Below are 22,801 nucleotides of genomic sequence, written 5' to 3'. Positions count from 1 at the left end.
AGTTCAAGGCTAATATAGCACAAGCAATAGGGAACTCTCTCAAAAATTTTAGGCACTCCCTGAAAGTTTGGTTAAAGAAATTATATATAATAATAATAATAACCATAATGGGGTTTAACCTCCGTTTTAAAGATATCTAACTGGTTAAAGGAATTAGAACGAATGAAAAAAACATGCCAAAGTTGTCATGTGGAACTTTTACAAAGAAGGGGAAATCGAAAATGAATAAAAGAAACTTGAAAACTGTGCATTAACTAATAAAAGTGTAAAAGTTGTACTGGCTGGAAGGTTGTGAGTTCGAATCCAGGGTGCGGCAGTGTAAACAAAAAATTTTATGGGCGATAAATTGATCACACTGTCTTCGCTTGGACAAGAACGAAGTGACCAACTCCGACCACATCATATAATGAATTGTATAATCGAATTTAGTTTAAGAAATAAAGAGAGATTAAAAATAATGATGTGGGTAGCCTTTAAACGGAGGTTAAACCCACTTTTTTAATTAATTTTAATTCTGCACAATTTTATCTTTTATTTGACTAATTTTACCCAGATTATTTGAGATTGAGAGACTTTTTACGATAGCTTCTTTTCTCATGTTATTATAAAAAACTAGCGACCCGCCCCGATCTCGTATGGGTGCAATGCTGATACAAAGTATACTATATCATACATGTATTATACATATAAACCTTCCTCTTGAATCATTATACCTATTAAAAACCCGCATCAAAATCCGTTGCGTAGATTTAAAGAGCTAAGCATATATAGAGACAGACATCCCAAATTTTAAATTTTATTAGTTTTTCGGAAATAGTTAAAAAACAGAGCTATTTGTTAAAAAATTCTCAGACTCAGTCAATTTTGCTGCTAAAAAGTCCAATAAAAAATACAAATTTTATCTCTTTTCAGTTAATGAGCTTTTTTCATTTTTATGTGCTTATGGGAAACTGTTTTTTAATGTTTTCATTTCGCAATTTTCTAAAAGTTCGTTGACATATTATTTTACAAGCTTTCAAATATCTAAAATCAAGCTTTCAGCGAATTGCTAAAGTTTTGATATCAAAACATATATTTCTTGTACTATAATATTAACAATAATAAAATAATAATAAATTATAAATTAATATACAATATTTTTTCAAAAAACATTTTCAATTTTTCATGTGGAAAATGAATGTTCTAATTAAAAGAACGATTTTTCCTTTGATTTTTCACAAAGCTAAAAAATCACTTTTATCTTATAATTGGCATTATAAAATTGCAGTATCAATCACATCCATAAAATGGGACGTTCTACCCGTTTATTCAATGCAGTTATTTATTCATGCATATTTATTGCATGTATTCCATACAATTATTAATATTACAGGGTGGACCTTTTTAATATAATAGCTGAAACAAAAGTTTGATGGAATAATACTATTAATAATAATAATGGGGTTTAACCTCCCTTTCTCTGACATATACGCCTATAACAGAAGCCACCCACATTTATTTAACTACATTCATATTAACAATTACATTTTGATGTGGGTGGAATTGGTTACATCGTTCTGATCCAAACGACGACAATGTGATCAATTCTATCGCCCCCATTAATTATAATTGCTCACATTGCCGCTGCCTGGATTCGAACCCGCAACCTAAGTCTAAGTAGACAAACAAAAGTCTATCACCTCAAACAGCTCGGTCACTTAGGCTCCTAGTTTAACGTCAGATTGGACCTAGTTGTCCCGGTTGCTTTAATAGAAAATTTAGATCCTAAAAGGTAAAAGATAGAATAACACTTTAAATTAAAATGCTTTATCCAAACCTTCCCAAGAGCAAAAGGGGAAATTCGCGTATGCCCATCACTTTGAGCTGAATTTCTAGTTTCAAGGTCATTTATTCTTGATCTTCAAATGATCTTGAAAAGTGCCTAGGCTTAAAAGTTATTAACACAGACGAACGACCTTTATTGTCCTTGTCTTTTGCCCAAAACATTTTTCTAAAGCTATCGTATTAGTAGCTATTCTTTCGACTAAATTCAATAATAACATATTTTTAAGTCGCATTTCCTCCGAAAGCTAACGATTTTCGAAGGAATCAACTTTCTAATTTAAAGTGTTATTCAATCTCTTATCTTTTATTATCTAAATTGACTATTCAAGCAATCTGGAGAACCTAAATACAATCTGATATCATAACATGATGCCCCCATCAAACTCTACAACTTATGTTTAAATTATTTTTTGTTTGGTTAACTTCAAAAACGAACTATTGGCCTTCATAGATTACAAGCGTCCATCCTGTAAAAAAACATTTTCAATTTTAAAATGAAAATACATTTTTAAATTAGAGGAACAATTTTTAATATGATATTTTACAAAGTAAAAAATATAATTTTTATCTCATAATAGGCATTATAAAATTGAAGCATCAATTGCATCCATGACGTGGAAAGTTCGTTGGGAGAGTATTCAAGGCGTTTCGATTTATGATACAATGGATAGTGGTAGCGACTATACAATGTTTAAGCGAAGCAAAAGTGATATTGTAAGTATTAATTATTTATTTTATCTAGTAACTAGCTGTGAACTACCCGCTTTGCTGGGCAACATCTCCACTTGCACCCCTCCCTCCACATTTCCTTGCGTGGGATAACAGTTTTGTAATGTACACGTCATGCTCTTTTATTTGATACCCCACTTAGGTATATTTGTAAATATTCGATAATTTCTTCCCACTTTCTCGCTACACCTTTCTACCCTCCGAAGGTTAAAAGTAGATAAAAACAATAGATCTTTGAAGCTGGTTGTATATCGTGTCAATATTTGAGCTTAATCGATGCACAACGTTTTTAGTTTTTGAAGCATATCCCTTTCAACCCCTATTTCAACCCCTTACTCTACTATAATATGGATGTATTATACATAAAAACCTTCCTCTTGAATCACTCTATCTATTAAAAAAACCGCATCAAAATCCGTTGCGTAGTTTCAAAGATTTAAGCATACAAAGGGACATAGGGACATAGGGACAGAGAAAGCGACTTTGTTGTATACTATGTATTGATGTTCCGCGGTAATAATGAGTACACGGTAAGAAATGCATGGCGTTTACTATAATGCTGCTATAGTATAAAGTCACCTACATATATTATCTATGTTACCATAAGTAATATAACAACTGAGTAGGGCTTTCCACAAGAATTATTGTGGATATCGCCAACCAATATGGGCCTAACGTCCATACTGCATTGACTCGTCCGCCATAACTCTTGTTAATGTTACTATTCCCTCAATACTGGAGCCAAGTCAGCGCTGGAACAAGGGTAGAGCAAGTGGGCAAGTGGGGGGAGGGGAGCAATCCAAAATGCCAAATGCGAAAAACAATTTCGCATTTCTAAGTGTTGATTATTGATTGCCAACATAACTTTGTTTGGTTTTTTTGTCTCTGATTACTGAAAGTGAGGCTAGAGTCGATTTCTTTTCGCATCCCCTTTAAGAGCTATCACTATATATGCTTGTAATATATATCAAAGTATACTTAGTTTAGTCCTAAGCTTGTAACGCTTAAAAATATTGATGTTTCGAATAAAATTATGGTATAGGTGTTTATAAAATCACCTAAAGGTCCATTTTCGGTTGTCTGTCTGTCCCTCTGTCGGCCGAAAAGAGATATGCAACTGAAATTTTCATAGCGTGCTCAGTAAACTTTAAGAGACAAAACGAAAGTTTAAATTTAAAAAATGTATAAAGCTATAAAATACTAAACAACTTCAAAACATTTTTTCGTAAACATCACTGTTTATCCGCGAGGGAGCAAATAAGGCCAAATCTTTGAAAATTTGCAGGTAGCTTCAACTAGTGAAACTGTGAAACATTCTCGAAAAACGAAAATAATTCTAGAAAATATTCTTCAAAAATTTTCCGCCAAAATAGGCCGCCATAGTTTTGTTGGTTTTTTAATTTATAAAAAAAAAAATACAAGCACTGACATTCAACACTTTCTATACAGGATATTTCAAAAATTAATTTTTTTTTTTTCTTTCTTTGTAATTAAATTGATTTTGGCGGAAAAAAAAACGGCTAATGAATAGTTGTGACGAGCTATGATTGACTGAAGCTGAGAATCAATCGGAATTACGCTATTCGCTTGTGTCTTCTACATTCAGATCATGAAGCATATAGGCAGGAGAACGATCGCTATAGAAAATATTGTCCCCGAAATATGGATAAAATAAGAGAGGCGCTGCGATCAATACGTAGAATCAATAAAAGCGGGCTGTTGTGCGCTAATTTCAAATGATATATCAATTTGTACATTATGCTAACAACAACAGCTAACTTCACAGATACTACTTCTTGATGACAGCGCGGCTGGTGGCTTAAAAATGAACTATAAATTCTACAAATTTTTAGGGACAGGTACGCTAATGCTTTAGTGCATAACGATCTTTCTCCTGTTCTATAACCTTCATGATTCAGACCAACACCTGTCGAACTAACCTAAAAAAATTTCGTGATGTCACGCAAAATAAAAGATAATAATTTCTTTTAAAATTTATGCAATATAATCAAAACTAAAATTGAAATATGGTTGATGCAGTCAGTATGATTTACAAAAGCAACATATCAAAATCTATCCGGAAAAAAAAATTATCATTTCCATAATATTTTATCATCTTTCCATTCAGTGATGTTACTAAACAGATATAGTGACGTCACTGACGTTTGAATTTTCAAAAAACAATGTTTAATGATAAAATTACACGGCAAATCAATGATTATATTATTGAAAATTAGTTTAGTTGCACTCTATTAGTAAAATTTAAATTTCATATTTGTTATAAACTAATAGTGACAAATCCATATTGAATTATCCACGAAACACAAAAATTATTGTATTTTGCAAAAAAGAAAAATAATATAAATTTTGATTTATTATTTGATGTTAGTTTTATAATAAGAGAAAAACTTTCTTTTCGTCTATTTGTCTATTCATGTACAAAAAATCTATGCCTACATATTTTTCATGTACAGGGTGTAAAAAGGATATGTTTATTGAAAAAACAACTAACTGTGGTTTTCGTAAAAAAACAACTAAAAGAGATCAAAGAGTTGTGTAAGTTGTAAATGTTGAACTTGACTTTGAAGTCTATTTTATTACAAGCTGACATTTTGCTTGCACATTTAGTTTGGATGACAACGCATGGTAAGGTTGTGACGTCTTGATTTTCCCATCGCTTCCACCATATTTGAAATATGTACATTTTTTTTAGTCTTAAATTAAAAATTTTAATAAAAAAATACTTTTTAAGCCACAAGCTTTTATTGTAATAAAAAGTAGAAAATAATTTTATCTATGAGTCACTCATACCCGACTATTTTTAAAAGCTTGAGGCGCTTAATATCATGAATGAATCGAAAAATAATTAGGCATGTGGAGTAGGTGAAGCGTTCCGATTCATTTTTGATATTTTAAATTGAGTGCCTCAAGCTTTTACATATAGTCGGTTATGAGTGACTTATAGATAAAATTATTTTCTCTGTTTAGTACAATAAAAGCTTGTTCCTCAAAAAGTATTATTTATGAAAATTATTTTTAAGATAATTTTGTACCTTATTTCTGTAAATTGCCTGAGAATATTTCAAATGGAAACACTTAGACAACGGACATAAATCGAACACAAAATTTTGTATGTCAACATGTCCCGAAATAGCATTCAGTGTAAAGAAGGTGGTAAAAATTAACTGCAAGCAGGCTCTTGCGCACTGGAGCAGTTTTGAAGATTTTCCAGACCTATATATATGTTACCCTATATATGTTTCGGCGTAAAATTTTTTGATCAATTCATTTTCAATGTCAAAACTGTGTTTCCATTTTAAATTCTCAATTTAGGTATAAAATATCCTTAAAAATTGACTTCAAGACCAAGTTTAAGGTGATTATTATATACGAATCTTTGAACCCTTCAACTTTTGTATTTAATTTTTTTTTTCTAAAACCATTACCTTCTGATTAATTTTGGGGTGCTGATATTCTTTTAACATCCGGTATATAAGATGTGAGCTTTGATTTTTCTTTTAAAAACTTATTTATTGTTTCTTTTTCATGTTCAGTGAACTTTTCACAAAAAACTTTCTTGTTTCATTGGAAAATTATTTTTTCCACATTTTGTGTGTGTCAATTTCTATATACGTTTATACAATTCTTTTTAAACCCACATATTTTCATTCATATTTTCGCATTACTATATAAAGAAAAGCTTAAGGGTATAACTACAAAAATTAAATGGCAGGTTTTCCATAAAGAATGTCTGAACTTAAAACTTAGATTAAACAAGTTGTGTATGAGATATCTCAAGGCTGTTGTCTCGTTATGGGCACTCTGACAGAAAAGTCTAAATATTTTTATACTTGTGGATATTCTAATACAATTACCATGAAGTCGATTGACCGTATCTAACTCGAGATAAATTTAATTAAAATTCAGATAATTAACATGGAGAGTATAGGAGAAAAAGCAAAAAACCCTTTTCCAATTTTTAGGGTTACATTCTGTTCCAGCCCTCTTCTGGGTGGCATGCTTTAGGACTTAACCATTGGATAATTAAAAGACTCCTTGGGGAAGAGACACGAAGAGAAGAAGAGATGCAAGGAAACCACAGAAACAGTTTCCATTTCACTAGTATTAAGCTTGTTGAATTTAACTTTAAAATTCGGAGACTCTTAATGGAAAGTCCAATAAAATAACTGAAATCGACGATCTCAATAGCCTGAACCCATTTTCCTGAAACCGACAATCTCAATTTCCTAAACGCCTACAAACTATTCAATATCAGTGATATTTCAGGAATTTCAAATATTCTTTTTATTTACTGCTATTCAAAAATTTACTTTAAAAGTAAGCATTTTAGTCTCATTTTTCATAATAAGGATATCGTAATCAATTTACCAGCAGATCAAATCATTCGCGACAATATACCTTCAAATCAAGTATGGACCCAGTTATAGGTATAGCTAATCCGTGGTTCAGAGAGTTGGCGTAATCACACAGCTAACGCAAGGGTAAAAAAATCCGCGAGCTCGTACTAACTTGACACCATTAGACGCATGGGTAACCAACAGAACACCTCTGAATATTACTCAGAGTAAACACAGTATTAACGCAAGGACCAAAAACATCCGCAAATCCGTGCTAATTTTATCCCATTATAGACATTGCTTATCCGTAGATCAGAGAGAGAGGCAAGATTATTGCAAATACCAAAAATCCTGCTACACTGTGCTAACATGACCCCAATAAATGCGTATTGTCTTCGGATAATTTCGTTTACGGGTGTAATTTCATCGAGTGAATTCTCATCGGGTGTATTCTCATCCGGTGTATTGTAGTCGGATGATTAGACGAGACTCCGATATTTTAAGAATTTACGTGGGCATGTAGTTTAGAATTATGAACACTTTTATAATAAAAATCAATGATCTTTATATCGACAATGATAGTTTTATTTCTGTATCTATAATATTATAAATGATAACAACTTTTGCTATGTGCGTGCATCATAGGAAACGGCTGAAGCTATCGAGATGGGTTTTTCTTATTTTCTTTAAATTATCCACAGCGATTGTATTAATAATATAATAAGACCAAGTTGCTGATTTAATATAAAAAAATTAAATTAATTTGTAAGCCGTCATTTAATTCATGTATATTATATAATAAGCTTGGATAATATGTAGTGATGTTCCGGCTAGTCGATTATCCAATTTTTAATTAAATACTAAAAAAGGCATGTATATAAAATATGGTGGAAACGATGGGAAAATTAAGTTTGATTTAATTATTTTATTAAATATTCTAAATAAAAATTTGTAAAAAAATTATTTTTCCTCGCAATTTAATATTTTGTAATTAACATTGTCGGTGAAAGGACGCCCTTCCAGCGAAGCAGACGCGAGCAACGGATAGTTAGTTTTATAAATAAAGATTTAATAAAATAGTGTGTTTTTATGACGTTTTAAAATATTTTAAAACAAATATTGCAAATTGATAATACGAACATAACAGTTTATTATTAATCCCCTTCCCTCATAAACGTAAAAACTAAAAATCACTGCTATTGATTCCACACAAACTTCTATCTCATTTACACTTTTTGCAAATCGACAAAATGTCAATTTTTTATTTCTTGTCAAATATAAGATGCAAGTCAATTACGTTTATTAGGAAAGTACAAGTTATTATTTTTTTATATCTTATTTAATGCCAATCCGAGATTGATTAAATCGGTGGAAACGGAGTTTATGTTTTTTTGGAAAATCTAATTTCATCTCTCTAACCTTTTCAGATGGGTTTGGCAATTAGGTACTATAGACAAACAACTCAAAGGAACATACCAATTTAAACTGTCTATCTTTTACAGTTTCGGAGAAAAGCTTTAGATATTTTTGCATATGCCATACGGCAGACAGAATTTTTCGTAATAAAGGTACTCTGAAGACGTGAATCGTAAAAATTTCAGGGGCATATTTTTTCCCTTAGGCGATTATAATAACTTCTATTTATCGTTTTTAGCAAAAACGAGAATCAAAATTAAAATTTAGTAAACGCTCAATTATAATTTTAATTCCTCCTATTATATACATATTACGTAAATATCATGAACATATCATCTGTTACCTATTTATATAATTTCAATTTTCAATCTCTTTTTTGTTTTTATCTTTTATTTTTCCAAGTAAAAAACTATTGAAAATTTTAGTAAATAAAAATTCAAATATATTCAAAAATGGAAATAAACAAGTGAAAACAAAGAATTGACTGAGTTAATTGTTGAAATACCATGCATAGACAGTGTTGATTACTCTAACACATTACAGATACATACATATCACACATACAAAGCTGATATTCCCATATAATACATACTATACAATTTACGCCTAATTTACGCCCTCACGGGTAAATAGTGATGTTTATGAAAACATGTTTCAAACAAAAGTTGTTTATTTTTTTATAAGGAACATTTTTTTTTTATAAGGAAAACTTTTGCTCTATCTCTAACGGTTTACAAGATGGGTCCTATGGACCCAAGCCCCAAATGACCTATGTTGCTCATTTAATAACTCGACCTCAGTTTGGTATCAGTAAAAATTTCAGTTTGATATCTTTTTTTCTTTTTGAGTTATCGTGTTCACAGACGGACGGACGGACAACCGGAAATGGACTAATTAGATGATTTCATAAACACTCATACCAAAATTTTGTTGGTAGCATCAATATTCTTAAGCGTTACAAACTTGGGACTAAACTTAGTATATCTTGCATATTACATATATGCATGGTATAAAAACAATTTTTAAGGGACAAGCTATTGTTTGTACAAGTTGACGATGCGCAATTTAAAATATCAAGGATGATTCGAATCGCTTCAAGCTTTTACAAATAATCATGAATGAGTGGCTCACAGAAAAAATTAATTTCTTTTTTAACCACAAATAGCCCGAAAAATCGCCAAAAAGTTTTTTTGAACCCTTATTGCAACTTATTTAGATTTCTTTATGACTAAATAATTATATTTTTAAACTATTTTGAACAAATTTGTGTAAAAAAATTGCCTATATTTAAAGCCTTTTTGAACGAACAAAATTATGTGTATGGAAAATAATATTGAGTTACGTATTTATATCATTTTCTATCCATAATTTCATTTTTGTTTTCGATGTGATTCAACGCTGGTAGGTCCCGAAAATCATTTAAAAAAATTAAAAATTTGTAACTTCACGTTTGGAAACTGCTCGTTTCAGAATTTATGGCACCAAATGTTTAATTTGCTTGAACTACTAAGCAAAAACTATAGTTGGTATTCCATTACGGCCTAATAGATAATCCGGTCCTGAATCTTAAATCTTCACATATGCGATGCAGCTTATACATGACATTGACAATCAATTAATTGTCCTTTTAAGGGTTTCCCGCGTATCTACACAATATGTGTGGTTATACAATTATATACAGGGTGTACCATAAGGTATAGCATTTTTTTTATTAACAAAGTTTCCAAAAATCACAAAAAATTCCTAGGTCATCGAGCTTTTTATTATTATTTTATCGTTCAAAGTTGGCTAAAACAAGTGAAAACAAACAATTGACTGAGTTAATTGTTGAAATACCATGCATAGTCAGTGTTGATTTCTTTATCACATTACACATACAAGCATGTGACACATAGATATATGAGAATCAAGTATAGTACATATTATAAAATTTCCGCCTAATTGGCGCCCTCATGGGTAAACAGTGATGTTTACGAAAAAATGTTTCAAACAAAAGTTGTTTAATTTTTGAGAAGAACATTTTTTACATTTAAACTTTTGTTCTATATCTAACGGTTTACAAGATAGGTCCTACGGATCCAAGAACCAATTGACCTATGATGCTCATTTACGAACTTAACCTCACTTTTTACATCCTGAGTACGCTGTAAAAATTTCAGCTTGATATCTTTTTTCGTTTTTGAGTTATCGTGTCCACAGACCGGAAATGGACTAATTAGGTGATTTTGTGAACACCTATGACAAATTTTTTTTCTTAGCATCATTATTTTTAAGCGTTACAAACTTGGGACTAAACTTAATATACTATGTATATTTCATATATACATGGTATAAAAATGATGAATCATATAGGTTATCCTTTTCCATTGGATATTTCTATATAAAAAAATCAAGAGAGTGTGATAAAAAACTATCTAAAACATTTAAACAGTCTTGTAGTTTATAATAATACCATCAAAATATAAGGTTGTCGATGATATCAAAACAAAATTTTAATTTAATTATGAGTTCATCGAAGATCCATCATTTGATGAACAGAGACGACTATAGTTAGTTTATTAATGATTGAAGAGAGATATCTATATTATCAAATTTATAAGCATGACTTGCACACAATATATTATATATTTTTGTAGTTGCGTGGTATTGTAAAGCTAAAAATAACTCCTTACTTGACTACAAAGCATCTATTTGGGTTATATGCATGTAGTGTGCAACAAACCGAAATTTTTTTTAAAATACCGTAGGTTTACAATCACCTTAAATATTTTTGCAATATTATTCATGATACACTCTGTATAAATAAACACCACAAATGTTTATATTTTTGGACAAATTATATTTTCAAATTAAAAGCACTGAAAATTGTAACGCAACCTACCCACGTCACGTTACAAGCTTATTGTTACCGTATAACCACAATTTAATTAATAATAATACTATTATTAAAATTAAATAGTCATTTAATACTAATTAAAAATTAGCGCTCAGAGCAATTGAGATTTCTATGCAAATTAAATTTTTTTAACGTGGTTTTTAATTGAATCCTAATATTGAAAATTTTTACCTAGTTTGAAGGATATGATGTGAAAGATAATACTAACACTATAATTTACCCCATTTGTGGTTGCATATGTAGAGGCATTAGAATAATAAGTGTTATACACTTTTGAACCAATTGTATTTACAAAGGAAGAACAAAAAATGCTCAAATTTCGAAAAATTTGATCCCGATTTGAGAATCCGAGCAGTAAATCGGATTTGAATGTGGTTTTCGGCTTTCGTTTCGTTAGAGCGTCACGAAATTTTGTGATCTAGTCTGATTTATAAGAAATTAAAAATATGCAATTAGCATAATTAATAGACGGGGGTTTTTTGGGATTGCTGAACACAAATATCGTGACAGAATTAGTCTCAGAGGTACCTGGTGCAATGGTATCCCCGTCGTCTCCTGAAGGTTTCGAGAAATTCGTCATATAATCAGTCCAAACTCGTTACACGGGGATCTTTGGGGTCGCTCAACACGAATATTATGACAGAATTGATATCAGTAGAACCTGGTGCAACGGTATCCCCGTCGCCCTTTGGAGTTTTCGAGGAAAACTTCAAATAATCACTCCGAACTCGTTACTAAGTCGCTTTTGGGATCCCTGAACACGAATATCGAGACAGCATTGGTCTCCGAGGTACCTGGTGCAACGGTATCCCCGTCGGCTCTAGGAGTTTTAGAGAAATTCGTCATATAATCAGTCCCAACTCGTTACTAGGGAGTTTTTGGGATCGCTGAACACTAATATCGTGACAACATTGGTCTCAGAGATACCTGATGCAACGGTATCGCCGTTGCCTCTTGGAGTATTCGTCACGATATTCTTCCGATATTCTTCAGCGACCCCAAAAACCCCCGTCTATCAAGTTTGAAATCATTTTCATCACAATTAACAAAATTGTGAATTTAATATTTACGGTTAATTTAAAATGCAGTTATAAAAAGCATATTAATTCTGCTAATTGCATATTTTTAATTTCTTATAAATCAGACTAGGTCACAAAATTTCCTGACGTCCTAACGAATCAAATACCGAAAACCACATTCAAATCTGACTTACTACTCAAATTTTTCTCACTTGAATCATTTTTTTTGCTTTGTTTTTTCGTATAAATAACCAAAATTGCATAACGGTGCTTTGAACATCGGACGAGAACCTTGAACTTAAACTTGAAATAAAATTTATTCACAAAGTAACATACATTTATGTACAAATGTTGTAAACAACAGTATAACATATTTTTTTTACATTTTTTCGTTGGTAAAGGTAAAAAGCTGTTAACATCCAGCTGAACGAAAACTGGTCTTTGCTTTGTAGTTATATGTATGCCACATGATATGCATGTCAACGTCGGTATAACCGTTTTTAACTTTATGTAATTTCACAATCAGTAATTAATTTTCCAAAATAAATATAAAAAAATTAAAACTTTAATTGATTTTTATACAGAAATTTCTGAAACAATGAAATACAGTCGACGGCAAATTTAACGGAATGAAAGTGTTTATCAAATTTTCACTCAGATTCTCAATCGAATTTTCACTCAGAAAACTCTTATGATCATTTGAAACAGATTCGTGAAAAATTTTGGGACACAAGCCTATTATAGACAGACTTGTGTTTGAACTTTTAATTAAAAATACTTTTTAAGGGACAAGCTTTTATTGTGCAAAAAAGTAAAAAATAATTTTATCTATGAGTCACTCATACCCGATTATTTGTAAAAGCTTGAGGCGCTCAATTTAAAATATCAAAAATGAATCGGAATGCCTCATCTACTCCACATACCTAATTATTTTTCGATTCATTCTTGATATTAAGCGTCTCAAGCTTTTACAAATAGTCGGGTTTGAATGACTCATAGACAAAATTATTTTCTACTTTTTAGTACAATAAAAGCTTGTCCCTTAAAAAGTATTTTTTATTGAAATTTTTAATTTAAGACTAAAAAAATGTTTATATATCAAATATTGTGGAAGCGATGGGAAAATCAGGACGCCACAACCTTACCATGTCATCTAAACTAAATATGCATGTAAAATTTCAGTTCAATCGGAAACCGGGAAGTGGATCAAATTTTTACTTGCAAGATTTGATTACAGACAGACAACGGGACAGGTGAAACTAAATAAAAGCTTGTAAAATGAAAGCAATTAAACCAATTTGAACACTGAGAACGATAGTTCGAGCCCGAGAACTACCCCGAACAATTAATGCAATTTAACAGGTCCTAAGAAATAAAGATTTTAAAACTAAAAAACTAAAAAAAGGTCTTTATTGATAGATTTTACAAATACGGGGGGATAAATTTCTTAATCCGCCTCTGATTTGAAAACAAGGCATTTGAATTTATCATTTTTCCTTTTCGTTTTCTGTTTAAGAGGAAGGACGTCCTAAAATCCACCATAAAGTAAACGTGTATCATCCCTGTTAACTCTAGTTCTCTCAGTTGGTTTAGCGTAACCAATTCCGTTCGCGGAATGCATAGCGGATTCGATTTCCGCCGTGGCAAAAAAAAAACAATTTAATTAATAGTTGTGATGGATAATTTTAGAATAATAATAATAGTAATCGAGTTAACCTCCGTTTCTCTGACATATATGCCTATAACAGAGGCCACCCACATCTTTATTTATTAAACTACATTCATATATACAATTACATTTATGATGTGTGTGGAGTCGGTTACTTTGTTCATATCCAATCAACGATAAAGTGATCAATTCTACCGCTTTATTAATTTAATTTTTAATTGCACTCACTACCGCTGCCTGGATTCGACCCCGCAACCTTAGCCTAGGTAAATAAACGGTTAAATTCTATCATCTTAGACCGCTCGGTCCCTTAGGCCGAAGTGTGTCCTTCGTAGCCAAGATAACATAACCTATCCTAAACTTGTATCTTAAACATTCATATTAATCAAAAACCGAAAAAAAAACAAAAGTGATGAATATTAAAATTTTTGAAATGCGATAAGTTTTCGTAACGTTAATTTTTTGTTGCGTTAATTTTAGTGTCGAGTGTACAATAAACTCCGTAAATGGGTGAAGAAACATTTGAAATCTATTAACTTTTTAATAAATAATTTCATTTCAAAAACTTTTAATTGATTTTATGACATTATATGGATATAATTGTACGTCCTCCTATCCACTTCGAAATATACAAGAATCGAGAAACAAACACTTAAACTAAACAAGCGAAAATATATAATTAACTGAGTTAATTGTTGAAATACCCTATGTAGATAGTGTTGAATATGTGTACATACTGTATCTAAAAAATAAGGTGACATTTGAATTTAAACTGCACGCGTTTGTGCATTATGAATTCCTTGCGCCCGGCCAAACATTCAACAAGGAATGTTATTTGAACGTTATACGCATTTGCGTAAAACTATCTGCCTAAAAAGACCGGAATTGTGGAAAGACAATTCATGGTTTTTACACCACGAAAATGTATCATCCCATACTACACTCATAATTCATGATCATTTCGTCAAAAACCCAACCCATATCGTTCCGCAACCACAGTATTCACCTGGTCTGGTGCTGTGCTGTTCAGCAAGCTCTGGCTGTTCAGCAAGCTCAAAAGATCGGTCCAAGGACACCGTTTTGATACGATAGAGGAGATTCAATTCCCAGCGAAGACGGAACTGAAGTGTTACAACCAGTGTTTCGAAGGTTGAAAAATCCGTTGGCATAAGTGCATTTCATCGGCAAGGGATTATTTTGAAGGGGATAAAATTGATTTAGAAGAATAAATTAAGAATTTTCAAAATAAATACAATGTCACCTTATTTTTTGGGCACAGTACTTTTATTATTTTTATAAAAAGGATTAATTTAAAAAACAAAAAGATCAATGTAGGCTGTCGCCCCCTATAGACTCTGTATTTGAAACAACCTACGAATTTTTAACAATCTATATTTTATAGTTTTTGAGAAAATGGAATCTTAATTTGGGCCCTTACGGAAATACAAAGAGATTTAGGAAAATATAATTCAAACAAAACTTTTTAATTTTTAAATGAGGGAAAGTTTTTGCTTTTAAATTTTTATTCAATCTGATGCGATTTGAAGAATGGGTCCTACGTATACCCAATAGAACTATATTGTTCCTTTAAGAACACCTTTTTTACGCCACACGCTGTAAAATTTCAGCCCGAAAATTATTTTCCTTTTCTTACTTGCTTATGCAGAGCGAGCAGGAGGGATTGCTCTAATTCGGTGATTTTATAAACACCTATACCAAAATTTTGTTTGTAGAATTAGTATTTCTAAGTGATACAAACTTGAGAGTAAATTTAATATACCATGATATATTTCATACATAGGGTATAAAAACAATTCATTATTAGGACAAAACAAGATTTGTAGGTACAATTCTGTAATAGCTACCAGTTTTTTTGTAGGATTATTTTCGTAAAACTGATTCAGGAACAAATCCATTTTCTACTTTTTAGACCATTAAAAGCACCCCGCAATATAAGATAGGAAAGTGACTTTCTGTGAAACTTTTCCTAACCCCCCCTAAAATTTTCTTTGGATCATTCTGATCAAAAGCTCTCATGAGCACAAAAATTTTTATCGAGTAGTTTTCAAGCTACGGGAACCCGTGAGTGCTTTTGATCAGAATCTTTTTTAATACATTTTGTAAGGAAAAAAAAAGCAAATAATAAAAACGAAAAACTAATCTTGATTATTTAAATTTCTAAATTAATTTTTGCATGTAGGTGTAAGTCGTGTACCTGCGGACAGTATCCTTAAAATTGGTAAGTCTCTGTGATAAAGAAAAGTGCCGTGGGAATAAGAATCTCGAAAATCCTTTAAAAAAATTAAAAACCTACAACTTTACGATGAGAAACTGCTCGTTTCAGAATTTAAAGAAAATCAATTAATAATAAATAGCTAATTTGTTCGAATTATTCTAAAAACAGATTAATGCAGTGGAACCTGGTTAAGTGAGAAATCAAGGAACCTGCAAATTTGCTTCACTTATAGAAGTATTCCACTTACACAGTGTCTCAGAAATCGAAGTATAAATAAGTATCTGTCTCATTTACAGAGGGTTCCATTAATAGAGCTCAGAATACAGGTTATTTTAGTTATAGAGGTGCGATTATAAAATTAAAGTAACGTATGATCAATCGCCTTCGCGTGACATCTTGTGCCTTTTCTTTAATCATCGAACCACTTATCGGAACGTTTTTTGTCACGAAGTTGCCTGACCCATGTTAGCAAACACTGTTCAAGTTCAGGATATTCTGAGAAACGTACACATTTTAGTTTTCTTTGTCCGTCAGAACATTGTGATTGAATTTTATCTTTATTCTGAATTATTCTACAAAGAGTAGATTTAAATCACATTAAATTTGACATAGACTTCATCGCCTGTCTTCCTACTTTAATAAACGGATATTAACTTTAATTTTTCACGTACTGATAACAATTTGACCCTTCTGATAACGATGGATGTTTCTGACTGATCCAGGTCCCACCTAACCAAGTTCCACTGAAATTAACACTAAACTTCAAATATCTAAAGCTTTTGGTTCCAACGCAAAATAAGTTTCAATTTTTTCTTACATGTCCAAAGGTACACAATTTACTCCTAATCTTTACATGACATGAAATGGAATCCTATTATTCCATTTGTCCCAATTCAATCAATTATCGTTTGTGTCCGATTATATTTGCAATATACGTAATTATTTAATGTCATTAAATGTTTAATACCAGGAATTTACACTTTTAATTTGTTTTTAAAAATTATTCTTCAAAGTCCGAAATCAACGAGTTTTGATACAATTTTTGATAATTTTTAAAACATTTTAGGAAAGTACGAGCAAAGTAGATTAAATAAGCGATATTATTATCCAACTTTGACAATAAATTTTCTTATAACTTGATGAGTTTGAACGAAAAATAAGAATAAACTCTTTTAATTCAAAATGTAATAAATATTTTCTTGATTAATTTCAGACTTTATTTTCGGCTGGTGAATTGAGTTTGGATTTTAACAATCGTGTACATTTAGGTAAATATCGTGGAAGTCCAGTTGCAATCAAATATTTAACCGGGCCTAAACCAGAATTAACACGATCGCTGTTATTAGAGTTGAAAAGAGTTAAGTATTTTTAATTAATTTCAAATATTACGAGTTAAATTATAAGATATTTTAAATCCCATAAATTGTTGCACGTTGTCCAAAATTTCACAACAACCGGTTCGAAAAAATTGCAATTCTATTATCAGGATTAGAGATATTCTGAACCTGAAGAGTCTGAGCCTGAAGAAGATCTAAAGTAGCCTGAAGAAGCTATAAATTAAATCACGCCGGTACGTGAACTTTTCTCACAAAAAGCAGTACAGAAGAGTTATTTTCATATAAGATGCAGTGCCGGATTAGCCACGTTGCAAGAGAAGCAAATGCTACAGACAGATGAATTGTATTTGGAGAATAGCCTAGGTGGCGAATTAGTGCAGTTCGCAAAGCTGCAGCAATTTTATAAACTTTTATTAAATAATTCTATAGAATCGTGTTTACTAAACTTAGAAATTGCCTTGCGCAGAATGTTCTTTTTCAACATTAAAACATATTAAAACTGAATTATGGAACACGATGGGCCAAGCACGTCTTAATTAACTCACTTTGCTGCGTACAGAGCTTTATTTAGCGATATTGAAAGTGTTATCTCTAAATTTGCCCATATTAAATCCAGAACCACTAGAATCCAGAAACAGTTGTGTTTTATTAAACACCCTTGAGAACCTAAAGCAAACGAAGGGCCCCTTGACAGAATTTGCTACAGGCGCCGAGCTGGCTTAATCCGGCACTGCTAAGATGGCGCATTTAATTAGAAGAGATTTATGTCAAAGTGAAGTAATTTTTTGTGACAAAAATATGATGTCAAATGTCAATAAATAAAACTATTCATAAAGAATTCTTCTAACTTCGCATTTCATTCAGAAACATTTTTACACAAGGGAATAATATTTCGAAATATATTTTTTTAGATGAAAGATTTACAACATTATCATTTAGCGAAATTCTATGGTGCATGTTTAGAATATCCAAATTTATGTTTATTAACTGAATATTGTCCACGTGGGAGCTTATTTGATTTATTGAAAAAAAATCGTTTTAAAAATGATTGGATGGTGCAACTGTCGCTCATACAAGATATTACATTAGTAAGTGAATATTTTTTATCGTATAATATAGGCATCGTGCATTACATCAATGACATATAATTTGCATATGTAATTGATGATACGACGTGAATATAATCGAGTTTGATTGTAAAAAAATTTATATTTATGATTTCGATAAAATTCTGTAAATAAGGTAATTTTCACATGAAAAACACATAACTAATTTACATTTTTCGGTTGAAAAATTTTCAAAGTGATTTCAAAGAGACCATCTGATATCGGATCGAGGTACCGAGAAAAACTCAAATCGAGAAAAATACTCTCTCTCTACTTCGATAAAATGGAGTTATAATTTATTTAAGCTTTAACCTAGTTTCAACAGCCCAGCTCAGCTCGTTGCTTGTAATCAAATCTTGCAAGTAAACTTTGACCCACATCTCGATTTCCGATTGAGCTGAAATTTTAATCATTCTGATAACAATGCATTTTTATGGTAAATATGAACTGATCCATCGCTTCCAGCATATTTGATATACATACGTTTTTATACCCTGTACATATCAAATATATATCAAGGTATACTAATTTTAATCCTAAGTTTGTAACGCTTAGAAATATTAATGCTACAAACTTTTGATATAGGTGTTCATAAAATCACGTAAGTAGTCCATTTCCGGTTGCCCGTCTGTCTTTCTATCTATCTGTCTGTCCGTCTTTTCGCCTGTGGTCACGATAACTCAAAAACGAAAAGAGATATCAAGTTGAAATTCATATAGCATGCTCAAGACTAAAAAGTGAGTTTGAATTCGCAAATGAGCAGCGTAGGTCAATTGGGCTGGGACTTGTGTTCGTAGATACATATCTTGTAAACCGTTATAAAAAATGTTCCTTAAGATAAACAACTTTTGTTTGAAACATTTTTGCGTAAACATCACTGTTTGGGCGCAAATTAGAACGGAACTTTAATGTCCATTTACTCCAAAACTAAAAAAGATAGGGAGTTGAAAATTTGCAAGTACCTTCAACTAATAGTTTTGTAAAATATTGCCGCAAAGTGAAAGTTTTCGAAAGAATTAGAAATTTTCGAAAACCAAAACAAATGGCGACAGAAAGTCCACTATAATTGTATTTGTTTTATTTAAACTTTTCTTTTTAGTACAATCTTTTATTGTACTAAAAAAAGTAAAAAATAATTTTTCCTATAAGTCACTCATACATTACTGTTGGCAAAAGCTTGAGGCGCTCCGAATCATCATTGATATTTTCAATTAAGCGCTTCAGCTTTTACAAATAGTCGTCATTTATGCGTGACTTAATCTATTTATATATATAAAAGTTATGTTGGTCTGTGTGCGCTTCAAAAACTTAAAAAGTTCCGCATCGATTCAGCTCAAATTTTTACACGATACACAACCCGCTTAGAGGAAGGTTTTTATCTATTATTACTCTCGGCGCCAGTGGGTTATGGAGGGGGAAGTGGGAATGAACAATCAATTATTTTCAAATATACCCAAGAAAGGTATCAAATAAAAGAGCATGACGTGTACATAACCCCCGACGCAAGGAGATATGGGAGTAGAATGGAAGTGGGGATGAACAATCTGAACTCTTTTATCGGGAGGTTGTCAAATTTTATAAAATTTACAAGCTGTTAAACTTCTCATCTATTTTCATGCAATCATAAGTGTCACAGCGAAGCGTGAAAGGGTACAGCTAGTAAAAGAATAATTATTTTCTACTTTTAAGTATTTACAATAAAAGCTTGTTCCTTAAAAACTATTATTTTTTTTAATTATTTTAAATTTATTTTCCCTACATTTGACTTTGGTTACCCAATTATTTTTTTTTTTCGACAATCGATATACCACGTAAGCGCAATGACATCAATCAAATCGCGCATTTTAGAGTACAAAATATTGTTATTGAAAACAAAAATTTATTTACTCGTAAACTTCTGGTGGGTCAACAATTAACAATAACTAATAAATTAATTAAATGTTTCAGGGAATGTGTTATCTACAGAACAGTGACATCAAATCACATGGTTCACTGCGATCAACCAATTGTGTTGTAGACAGTCGTTTTGTATTGAAAATCACTGATTTTGGTTTACATCAATTGCGTAATCGTGAAGATGTTGATGACATTGAAAGACTTGGGGATGAATACTGGTGGCGTAAGTACTCTTTATGTTTTTTTTTATTAATTCGTTCGTTTACAAATTATTTTTGACAGTGTACAGAATGTTTTAAGAGGTTTGGTGCATATTTTAAGGACGTTAGTTACAGATAGAAATTCTTTATAAAATTTTTTTGAAACTGTAAAAATATCTAGTGGCACATACGAAAATTTTATAAAGGTTTTTTTACTTCCAGCTTTTTACCCGTAGAAAAAAAATACATTTAAAAAAATAGATCAGTCCAAAGTTATAGGGTGCAAATTTTTTTTCCGATCAATTTTAATCAAAACTAAAAGCGAAAGTAACTCTGTTTGCCTGCCTGTCTATGGAATCTAGAATTTTGTCTGGTGATTTCATGAACCTTAATTAATTTTGAATATTTTTATACCATATTTAATATGCAAGGTATACTAAGTGTAGTCCCAAGTTTGTAGAACTTAAAAATATTGATGTAACAAAATTTTGGTATAGGTGTTCATAAAATCACCTAATTAGTCCATTTTCGGTTGTCCGTCCGTCCGTCTATGGACACGATAACTCAAAAAAAAAAAGATATCAAGCTGAAATTTTTATAGCGTGTTTAGAATGTAAAAAGTGTAGTCGAGTTCGTAAATGAGCAACATAGGTCAATTGGGTCTTGGATCCTATGGACCCATCAAAATAGATAGACCAAAAGTTTAAACGTAAAAAATGTTCCTTATAAAAAAATAAACAACTTTTGTTTGAAGTATTTTTTCGTAAACATCACTGTTTACCCGTGATAGTATTAAATAAAACCCAAAATTTTCAAAAAATTTGCCATACCTCTTGAAACATACAGTTTATCATGGCAATTTAGAAAAACTGTGTGTCAAAAACATTTATAATAGAAAATTAACAAGTTGAGAAATACAATTGACGTAAATTTATTTATATACGTATATAAGCTTTTCACATCAATTTTTCTTCGATTTTCATTTTCGGTCAGACAGTAATAAGTTTAATAAAGACATATACACGACGATTCCTATACCATGTAGATATGTAATATAATATCAAGGTATACTAAGTTTAGTCCCCAGTTTGTAACGCTTAAAAATTTGACGAACAAAATTTTGGTATGGGTGTTCATCACCTACTTAGTCCATTTTCGGTTGTCCGTTTGTGAACACAATAACTTAAAAACGAAAAAAGATATCACGCTGAAATTTTTACAGCGTACTCAGGGCGTAAAAAGTTTGGTCGAGTTCGTAAATGAGCCACATAAGTCAATTGGGGCTTAGGTCCGTAGGACCCATCTTGTAAACCGTTAGAGATAAAACAAAAGTTTAAACGTAAAAAATGTTCCTTATAAAAAAATTAACAACTTTTGGTTGAAACATTTTTTCGTTAACGCATTTACTTCTTCGTTAATTATCTTGATAGTATTATCTTCATAGAGTGATGATAAGGTGAATTTAAATCAATTTTTATCCCCACGCTTTGTTATGAAAATGTTTTCAAACTTAATAAAAAATTTAGAGATGGAATTATTCATAAATAAAATATATTTCAAACTAGCTGTAAACTAGCCGCTTCGTTGGGTAACTTATCCTTCTTTTGTTCACAATTTCATCGATTTTATTATTTTGGTACGGAACGCTTTAAAATGACGTAATTTTCATACAAACTTGCATCCCCTCTACAGCCTTTTTTTCGCATATAAAAGTAGGCTATGCCCTTTCTCAGGCACTTGACATTTTCTGTACCAAATTTCATTTAAATAGATTCATAACAGCATGCTCGTGAAAGTCAAACATTTAGCCGTAAAAGACAAACAGACAGATATATGGACAGAGTTACTTTCGCATTTATGACATTAAGTAAGGATTTTCTTCATAATGATGGAACGGCTATTTCTGATTTCTACATTCAAAAGAGTAACCCTACCCCTTAAAAAATTTGCACAAAATCTAAGAAAATGTTTTCTTTCTGATTTTGATAAAACTCATTATTTAAGGTAATTTTGGCCCCAAAAATTCAAAAATCAGGTTCATTTAACGATTGGACTAACAGTTTCTGATATAAAGCCATAATCAACCCGATTTACGTCCATATCTCCGAAACCATT

The 22,801-nt window shown here is 31.2% G+C and overlaps 1 protein-coding gene across 1 annotated transcript in view; it reads left to right on the top strand.

Moving 5' to 3' along the window:
• Positions 1–22,801, top strand: part of LOC123302169 (atrial natriuretic peptide receptor 1) — a 69,526-nt gene that overhangs the window by 10,442 nt on the left and 36,283 nt on the right. Inside the window, exons 5-8 of the mRNA XM_044884996.1 lie at positions 2,403–2,538; positions 17,361–17,504; positions 18,396–18,572; positions 20,538–20,709. Coding sequence (XP_044740931.1) covers positions 2,403–2,538; positions 17,361–17,504; positions 18,396–18,572; positions 20,538–20,709 — 629 coding nt within the window. The remainder of the gene's footprint in view (positions 1–2,402; positions 2,539–17,360; positions 17,505–18,395; positions 18,573–20,537; positions 20,710–22,801) is intronic.

Source organism: Chrysoperla carnea, chromosome X (assembly GCF_905475395.1).
Source record: "Chrysoperla carnea chromosome X, inChrCarn1.1, whole genome shotgun sequence".
Classification (NCBI taxonomy): Eukaryota; Metazoa; Arthropoda; class Insecta; order Neuroptera; family Chrysopidae; genus Chrysoperla; species Chrysoperla carnea.
The sequence above is the reverse complement of the archived record's forward strand: the minus strand, read 5'-3'. Positions and strand labels throughout refer to the sequence as shown.